Raw genomic sequence first — 10,118 nt, 5'->3', positions numbered from 1 at the left:
TGGAAAAGGTCTTGCATGTGTTATGTGAGCTATAGAGCAGTGCTGAAATTATTTTAAAGGAAAATTCCTTGTTTAATATTAAGTTAAGCTCTATTGACAGCATCTGTGGCACACAGAAAATGATTTCTATTCACCCATTATATATATAAGATTTAATGGTTTTTACCGCATTCTCAAGGATTTTAAAAAACATTTGTTCAGATATTACATTTGTGAACAATAATTTATAGCCAATTAAGTATTTTAAGCTGAGCATAACTATAGAAATATTTGGTAATACTAACACTTCAATAAGGTCCCGTTAGTTAATGCATTAACTAATAATAACTAACAATGAACAATACATATGGTATTTATTGATCTTTGTTAACATTAGTTTATAAAAGTAACTGTTCATTGTTAGGTCATGTAAGCTCAGGTCCATTAAATAATATTAACAGATAATATTAACTTTTTATTTTAATAATGAAATAGTAAATGTTGAAATCAACATTAACTAAGATTAATAACGTTCATGTTAACTAATGCATTATACCAAATATGTATATTGATTTTATTGACATTTATATTACACGTTCTTTGTTTTACAATATGTATAGAATTTTTTTTAATTAATTCATTATTTATTTTTTATTTTTTAAGTTTGTTTAAATACATTTTAATACAATTTTCTTTTCTGTCTGGGGCGGGGGGTTGGGGGTGTGGGGGGGGGGTTTCATGATTCACCTGTATCTGTATCCTGTTATTATTGTAAAAGTTCAATAAACAGAATTAAAAAAAATATATAAACAGTGGTGATTTTTTTTGTAAAATGTTTTTGCCCCCTTCCAGGTTTTTTTTTTTTTTTTTTTTTTTTTTTTTTTTTTTCATATTTGTTTCTCTTGAATGATTCAGATCATCAAACAAATTTTAATATAAAACAAAGATAAAAGTAAATACAAAATGCAGTTTTGAAATAATGATTTAATTTATTAAGGGAAAAAAGCTGTCCAAACCTGCATGGCACTACGTGAAAAAGTAATTGCCCCCTGATTGTAATAACTGGTTGAGCCACCCTTTGCAGCAAAAACTGCAATCAAGCTTTTGTGATAACTGGCAATGAGTCTTTCACATCGCTGTGGAGGAATTTTGGCCCAGTCTTCTTTGCAGAATTATTTTAATTCAGCCACATTGGAGCATGAAAGGACCGTTTAAGGTCATCCCACAGCATCTCAATCGGATTTAAGTCCGGACTTTGACTTGGCCACTCCAAAACCTTAATTTTGTTTTTCTTGAGCCATTCAGAGGTGGGCTTACTGGTGTGTTTTGGATCATTGTTCTTCTGCACAACACAAATGCGCTTGAGCTAGAGGTCACAAACTGATGGCTGGACATTCTCCTTCAGGATTTTCTGATAGAATGCAGAATTCATGCTTCCATCAATTATGGCAAGTCATCCAAGTCCTGAAGCTGCAAAGCAGCCCCAGACCATCACACTACCACCACCATGTTTGACTGTTGGTATCATGTTCTTTTTATGAAATGCGGTGTTGGTTTGATGCCAGATGTAACGGGAAACACACCTTCCAAAAAGTTCAACTTTTGTCTCATCAGTCCACAGAATATTTGCCCAAAAGTCTTGGGGATAATCAGGATATTTATTGGCAAATGTGAGATGAGCCTTTGTGTTCTTTTTGATCAGCAATGGCTTTTGCCTTGGAAGTCTCCCATGGATGCCGTTTTTTCCCAGTCTCTTTCTTATTGTTGAATCATGAACACTAACCTTTACTGAGGCAAGTGAGGCCTGCAGTTCTATAGATGTTGTTCTGGGTTTGTCGTTGTGATCTTAAAGTAATTTTGTTAGGCTGCCCACTCCTGGGAAGGTTCACCACCTTTCCAAGTTTTCTCTATTTGTGGATAATGGCTCTGACTGTGGTTCGCCAAAGCCTTACAAATGGGTTTATAACCCTTGCCAGACTGATGCATGTCAACTATTTTGTTTATTATCTGTTCTTGGATTTCTTTGGATCGCGGCATGATATGTTGCTCTTTAACCATGCTTCACTTTGTCAGACAGCTTCTATTTAAGTGATTTCTTGATTCAACAGGTCTGGCAGTAATCATGCGTGGGTTTGGCTAGTAAAATTTAACTCGTGGTTATAATGAAAAATGATGTGGTAATATAAAAAAATAATGTGGTTAATCACAGTTCTTTCATGATTTAACAGGAGGGGGCAATTAATTTTTCATGCAGGGCCAGGTAGGTTTGGACAGCTTTTTTCCCTTAATAAATGAAATCATCATTTAAAAACTGCATTTTGTATTTACTTGCATTATCTTTGTGTGTATATATATATATATATATATATATATATTTATATATATATATATATATATATATATATATATTTGTTTTTTTTTTTTTTTTTTTTTTTATTATTATTATTATATTTTTTTTTTTGATGATCTGAATTTTTTTTTATGTGTTACAAATATGCAAAAAATATAAAAAACAGCAAGGGGGCAAAAAAAACATTTTCACGACACTCTATATATATATATTCAGCTAAAAAAAAAAAAAAAAAAATATATATATATATATATATATATATATATATATATATATATATTGAGCTAAACATAATCATTTATTTATTCTATAACAAATAAAAAAATAACTGGAACAAAAAATCACTTGAAACTGTAGACTGTTTTAAATGTTACAATTTCAAGGACTTTTTAGATCTTTGGAAATCACAGTTTTAACATTCCTTGATATTATATTATGTATTTTCTCATTAATGTAGGAACAAACATCACAACAAACATTTGAATTTCCATCGACATGTTTTCTTTCTATTAAAGAAAAAATTGGTGTTGAAACAGTTTTGAGTTTTCACTCAGAAATTGCTAGTAAACTTCACAATTAAACAAAAAGAAACAAATAGTCAAATAGTCTTTGCTTCTAAAACATACTCTAGTAGTCTTTGTTTTATTTACAAGTTCAAAAGCATTTTTCTCATACACTTCAAATTCAGGCTCATATAGAGCTTCGCAGAATAACAAGACAGAGGAACCACGTTGAAAATAGAAGTCTGAGCCATTTCAACGTCCCAACAACTATTCTGTCACAGTTTTTCAAAAGGCTCAGCTGTGCGCACCTGCTCTTGTTCAATCACACATTTGCACTTGGCTCATTGCGGCTCATTGTGTTCTCTAGCCTGGAACAAAGGGGTCAGAGTTCTCTACAGTAACATATGAGCACAGTCCCTTTATCTGGGGTGTTGATTGTCAGTCGATCAGGAGAAATCTACTGGTTTACCAGTCTTTACATTGAAAAGATCTGTCTGTGCTGTCGATATGTCACTCTTTGAGTCCATCAGGCTCTTTTTCTCGCACCCACTCTGGTTTCTATATCTTCACACCTGGCTCTAGGATTCACACTCTAATCGCAGACCGCAGACCCTCCTCCAGAAGATAACAGCGACATTACGTTGACCACTCACACACCAGCCAATAGGAAGAAGCATGCTGACGCCTATAAAAAGCATTGGTTTTGAAGCTGAAGACACCAGACAGAGAGACAGTAAGGGAATGAGAAGGGGAACAAATGAACTGTAGGTTGGGAAGCATTTTCAAGAGGACGTGAAGAAAATAAGCTAAACTTCTACTTATTTTAACTTGTTTTAAAGTGTCACCATGAGCGCTAATCTTGTGAAGTCTCTTGCTCGGGTTTATGACCCCAAACCACTTCATCCTCAGAAACGATTGAACAGTGGAAGAGCAACAGCAAGAAGAGCTTCGCTTTCTACCTCAAGCAAACATCCATCTTCATCGATTTCTGATGAGCCTTCATCAAAATCCTCCTCGTCTTGTGCTCTTCTACATATTGAAGGACAAGTCAATGATCTGAGTGATAAGATGGACAAACTCCTCGCCCTGCAGGAAGCGTCTCTGAAAAGAATGGATACCATCAGTCAAGATCAAGGCACAGCTGCAGGTGGACGAAGCATGGAGCAGATGTTGTGTGATGTGCGTGTCGTTATAGAAACTGTTCGAGAGAAGGAGGAACAACAGGATCAGCGACTGGATGCTTTGGAGCGACTGGTCAGCGGCATTCAGCAGGTTGTCAGTTTTGTTGCTGAAGTGTTGAAACACTCAAGATTGGCAGATCTCTTGAAAAACACACACTCAAAATCCAGCAGCAGGGTGAGTTTAGATGTTTTATGCACCAATTCAGTGTTTGAAAATACTCATTTGGATACATATTTAAAGTACAGATGAAAACAAGTACAAACTACAGTGAACGAATGAGCCAAACACATTAACAAACACTTTTTTCAGTATACTAACACTAATGTGCAAAATTAGCATTAGTTAGTAAAATATGTGAAGCAGCTGACCTAATGAATGAGTTAAAAAGAGGTTATTGTTGCACAAAAGTGGACTTGTGTACAAAAGAGGAAATATTTGCATGTTTGTTACTTTTATCTTAACCATGAATTGTTCACATTTGCTTTTTATGTTGTGCGAAGTTTGTTCTTTATCCCAAAAAGTTGGATGCATATATACCCTACATTAAATATTCTTTGTTCTTTATTTATTTTCTAATTATTTTTGTGTCTAGCTGTGCTGCATTTCCACCAGGGGCTTTTCTAGAACATGGGTTGCCAGGTTCATTGTCCTTGTCTTTGGCTCGAGCCATTTATAAAACAGATTGACCGATGACATGATGAGTGATTCTCAGTAGCAGCTCAAGGACACATCTGTGCATTCAGCTCATAGCAGATGATTGTGTGTGATCAGAAATATCAGATTCATTGTGCGTTAGCAGCTCTGAGCATTTGAATGCATGTACGTGCCACTGAAAGCAGGTGTTTTATTTAAAGGAGTGTTAATAAATGATCATGTTGTTTTTTACACTGGTTAGACTTATTATTATGATACTTCACTTGTGACTATATGGTTATATTTATCATAGATACTTACTGTATACCTTTGTCCTTTCTAATAAATGTCCTCTTCTCTTCATTCTTTCTCTGCTGTTGTTTCTTTTTCTCTCTCTAGTTTAGAGAAAGGGATGGGAAGGAGAAATCTAAAGTGTACCAAAAAGGTTTAAAAACCCAGAAGAAAAAGAAACCGCTGGATGCATCAGGTGAGGGAAAAAAAACATACAGTAGAGTTTAAAAGCCAGAGGTCACATTGTAAATCTAATTGTAATCTGTAAATAAACGTGTTTGACATGAAATGAAGAAGAAATGTTTAAGATTCTTTGTACTAATTTATTTTCCCCTCCTTTTAGACTTAGTCCAGGCTGGATTTGAAGAAGTGCAGAAGCTCAACCAACAGAACAATCAGCTTTCTCAATGCACGGCAGAGACAGCAGTCAGCACAGCTGCACATCTGGATCTTATTGAAGAAGAGCAAGAAGGAGAGAAATATAGGGAAAGAAAAGATGACAAACAACAGGATGCAGTGGAAGAACAGGCAAGAGAGCAAGAAATTGTTGCTGAATTATTACAGATAAAAGAGGAGGATAAAAAGGAGGAAGATGAAAGGTTAAAACAAGAGGAGGCTTTATGTTTATCTGAAGAAAGCCAGCTAGCTGCTCTGAACTCATCTGGCCAGACAGATGAAAGCATTACAGTCACACCAGAAAGGTATGTCCTGGATATTCAGATGCGAATTTGGTTCAAATAAATTGTAAATACGCTACTACTAAAATGTTTTGGGACTGTAAGACTTTTTTATATTTTTGAAAAAGGTATCATATTCTCACAAATGCTGTGGTTATTTGATCAAAATTCAGTAAAAACAGTAATATTGTGTGTAGTATTTATTACAATTGAACTTTTTCTGTTTTAATATATTTTAAAATGTCATGTATTCCTATGATGGCAAAGCTAAATGTTCAGAAATCATTCTAATATGCTGATTTGCTGCTCACTATTCAAAATACAATATTCAAAATATGACGGATTTATATTATGAATTATATTTTAAAATATAATAAGATACTAAGATAAGTGATATTTTATATTACCTCTCTTTTAATTTATATATTCATGTAGCTGTGAGGAGAATCTGGAAATAACTTTCAGCTCTAAGAGGCATGTTACTGATGAGAATCTGACAGATGAACTTAAAAAAAGCCGAGTGGAGGAGGTGCTGGAGGAGGAGGAGAAGGAATTGAAGGAGGAAGAGGAAGCAGGACTTGAAGCTGCAGAGGCGGGACCAGAGAGACCAGAGGAGGGGACGGAAGAGAGAGGAAAGATGCAGAGCCAGTAATTGACGAATATGTCATTGGTAAGAAAATAGTCTAAGAACAACTTTAAATATATTTCCCTTTTTGTAGTTCCTAATCTTTTCTACAGATTCTTCCCCTCCTCCACCTGCACCATTTGAGCACCGTCTAGTGACAACTAAAACCCACCAGATTACAAGTTACTACACTATCAATAAAGAGGAAGTACTTGGAGGGTGAGTTAGTATTTATGTTGCATCATATTATATTAGATTTGTTTACATCAAAGGAATTTTTAAAGTAAGATGCCTGTGACATTAAACCCATAAGATTGCTAAGCATTTTAAGAGCTTACAGGACACATGATACACAAGGGCATGAAAGTGACAGACAGGTGTGTGTGGGATGGAAAGAAAGACATTGAGAGAGTAAGACATGCTGAATATTTTTAGCCCTTTGTGAAAGTAAATACCTAGAGACAAGGGGAGATTACAGTACATTTCCTTTGCGGTATTAAAAAGAATGTGGAAATTTAAAGTTTCCAAATTTTGTGATTTAATTTTTTTTTTTATTGTCTTATTTTGATTTTGATAGAGGTCGCTTTGGCATGGTGCACAAATGTGTAGAGAAATCTTCTGGCCTCATATTAGCAGCCAAGATCATTAAAGCCAGGAGTCAGAAAGAGAAGGTAAATGCCTGTGTCCATTTTAAGACATCATTATTGTTTTTGTTTTGTTTTTTAAATCACCTAATTAACTTATGGACCACTTGGTGACCCACAACAGTGATATTTTAGTATAATAGTATTGATTAATGTTTTGAATCAGCTTTTATTTTTGTATTTTCAGTTTTAATTGTAGTTTACGTTTTAGTAATGTGGTTATGTGCTTTTGTCATTTTTCTTATTTCAGTTTTAGTCATTTCCTTATTTTCTAGTTTTTTTATTTTAATTTTACATCTAATCTTTATATTGTATTTTATTTCAACTTTACTTTGATTAACATTTTCTCATAGTTTTAATTTAGTTTAGTTTGTTTTTAGTTAATATCAACACTGGTCCTCGAACCACTGCTTTAAAACCATTCTAAATGTATTGCAACGAATCACTGATTTTCATACAAGTTTGTGTTGTCAGGAGGTAGTAAAGTGTGAGATTGAGGTGATGAACCAGTTGAATCATGCCAATCTGATCCAGCTCTACGCCGCCTTTGAATCTCGACATGAAATCATTCTAGTGATGGAGTAGTAAGTTACATCGAAAAACACATTTCACACACAGACATTTGCTCTCACTAACTGAATCTCATTCCTGCTTTGTTTCTGTGAACCCCTAGTGTTGATGGCGGAGAGCTGTTTGACCGGATCATAGATGAGAACTACAAGCTGACCGAGTTGGACACAGTGCTGTTCATCAGACAGATCAGTGAAGGGCTTCAGTATATGCACAAGATGTACATATTACACCTTGACCTAAAGGTACCAAACACATTCTTGTTAATAACATGCATTTTAACAGCTGCATAAAAAAGAACAAGAAGTTTGAAACACCTGTGTTTACTCTTTCAACAGCCTGAAAACATTCTCTGTGTCAGTCGACAAACAAACAAGGTGAAGATAATTGACTTTGGGCTTGCAAGAAGGTTAGTATTTGTTTCTGTGTCTGTGTTTACACCTGTGTCATGGATCTACGGCTTTCATCACGCCAATTTCTTCCTTTCAGATATAAACCCAGGGAAAAGTTGAGAGTGAACTTCGGCACACCTGAGTTCCTGGCTCCTGAAGTGATCAACTATGAATTTGTCTCATTCCCAACTGATATGTGGAGTTTAGGTGTCATCACTTACATGCTGTGAGTCCATAGACATCAATGAACAATCATATAATACCAAAAGGGGAGAGATTTGTAAAACTTACTTGTGTTTGCGTGTGTAGGCTCAGTGGCTTGTCTCCGTTCCTGGGTGAGGATGATAATGAGACACTAAATAGCATCCTGGCGTGTCAGTGGAGTTTTGAAGAAGCAGAGTTTGCCGACATCTCTGAGGAGGCCAAAGACTTCATCTCACGCCTGCTTGTGAAGAGCAAAAGGTTTGTGTGTCCCCAGAAGTTGGCTAAGTCTGACAAATCCTCTATATTTAATTCTGAAGAGTTACCTGGGTGTTTGTGTTTTTGAGCAGTTGGAGAATGAGTGCATCCCAGTCCCTGAAACACCCATGGCTTTCAGACCGAGCGCTTCACTACCGTCTACACCATAAGGTTAATAACAGCTTTGAGTTTATGGCTAATTGAGTGCAGTAGTGAAATAATGCACATAAAATTATATATATTAAAATGCAAACTATAATGAATGAACCTGTTTCTCTCACAGAAAAACAAGTGTCACTCTTCTCATGCCCCTCCTCAAGAGGGATAAACAGGTAAGATACATAACCTGAAATATCTATGGATAGTTAACCCAAAAATGACAATTCTGTCATTGTTTACTCACACTCATGTCCTTCCAATCCTGTGTGTCTTTCTACTTCAGAACACAAAAAAAGATATTTTGAAGAATGTTGATAAGAGTTTCCTGTCCCACCCAGTTGTTTTGTATTCCAACATTCTTTAAAATATCTTGTTTTGTGTTCTGCAGAAGAAAGGAAGTCATAAGGAAGGGTAAATTATGACAGAAATTATTGGGCTGTCCCTTTAAATGTTAAAAAAGTAATAAACATTCAGCTGTCATATCCTTAATTTAATGTTTTCTGCAGAAGAAGAGATAATTTGCTCTCCTGATGCCTTGGTGACACACTGGGACCAATACTGTTGTACCTGAACAACTACACAACATCTGTTTAATATTACATTTAAATACTGAACTGTACAATATGTCTATTACCGACTTACCTCAACCTTAAGTTAAAACAGCATATAACACATTAAAAGTACAGCTCTTCACTTGTGGTACAAGAATATTTCACCATTTTGTAAAATGTTAACCATTTATGGCTCTATGACAAACTTGCCCTGTGCTCAAGTCCAGGTTTAAGTGGGTTTTAACTGTCTGCTGGCTGTCGTCTTATGAAAAATTACTACATACTGTTAATTCTACAGTGAGTTGGTATTGTATGTGTACTTTATAATAGGCCAGGACTGGAGGAAGTATGTGAATGACTAAGAGTGCAACAGAAATCATCATTCATACTCTATACGCACAAATATATTGAGTCTTAGGGTAATATTCTATACATCACTGGTTTATGGTAACATTACATTCATGTAATGTTTGTGAAGGCATTAGAATTCACACAGAAAACGGTACTGTATTTTACACTTGAAACTCTAGCACCCTTAATGTCAAAATCCTGCAAATAATCTATTATTTCTGAATATTATGTCATTTCTGCTGATTTTCAGGAAGTCTAAATGTCAGAGTTTGGCGTTTGTATGTGTGCATGTAGCTACTGTTATCCGATACAAATAACCATGACCCAAATACAGCTCTCGCTTACAACATTTTATTCAATAATGTCATTTAGAATGTCATTTAGAGGGTTTCCCATAGGGCAAATGTATTGTGCAAAATGCTTAGGTAATGCTGCTGATCTCACACTTCTTAGTAGGTTTGGTTTAATTATTTTTTTTTTTTTAAGTTGGAAATTTGAGACTGGGACGCTAGCTTCACGACTGGCTGTTTTTGGTCTTGCTCACTCCCTCTCTTTGTAGTAGACATCTCTATTTTTTTTTTAAGTTGGAAAAAAAAAAAAAAAAAACAGGGAAAAAAAACAGAACACTACCTACAATTGTTTTGTGTGTTTTTGTGTGGTTCTATATATAAAGATACTGTTTTGCTTTGATCACCTTTTCTGATGTTTACTTGAAATGCTTTCACAAAATAGTAAATGGAGTGAAATATTGT

General features: G+C 35.0%; 1 protein-coding gene across 1 annotated transcript; it reads left to right on the top strand.

Moving 5' to 3' along the window:
- Positions 1–3,026: 3,026 nt before the first annotated feature.
- Positions 3,027–9,492, top strand: LOC109044845 (myosin light chain kinase family member 4-like). Its single transcript, XM_042746855.1, is given in 15 exon segments — positions 3,027–4,188; positions 5,047–5,134; positions 5,282–5,639; positions 6,051–6,229; positions 6,232–6,285; positions 6,354–6,459; positions 6,818–6,911; positions 7,359–7,468; positions 7,558–7,699; positions 7,793–7,863; positions 7,944–8,072; positions 8,156–8,308; positions 8,398–8,476; positions 8,589–8,637; positions 8,974–9,492. Coding segments are annotated over 14 exon segments (2,118 nt in total). The 5' UTR covers positions 3,027–3,678; the 3' UTR covers positions 8,634–8,637; positions 8,974–9,492.
- The last annotated feature ends 626 nt before the right edge of the window (positions 9,493–10,118 follow it).

The sequence above is a fragment of the Cyprinus carpio genome, chromosome B20 (assembly GCF_018340385.1).
Source record: "Cyprinus carpio isolate SPL01 chromosome B20, ASM1834038v1, whole genome shotgun sequence".
In the NCBI taxonomy this organism is placed as follows: Eukaryota; Metazoa; Chordata; class Actinopteri; order Cypriniformes; family Cyprinidae; genus Cyprinus; species Cyprinus carpio.
The sequence above is the reverse complement of the archived record's forward strand: the minus strand, read 5'-3'. Positions and strand labels throughout refer to the sequence as shown.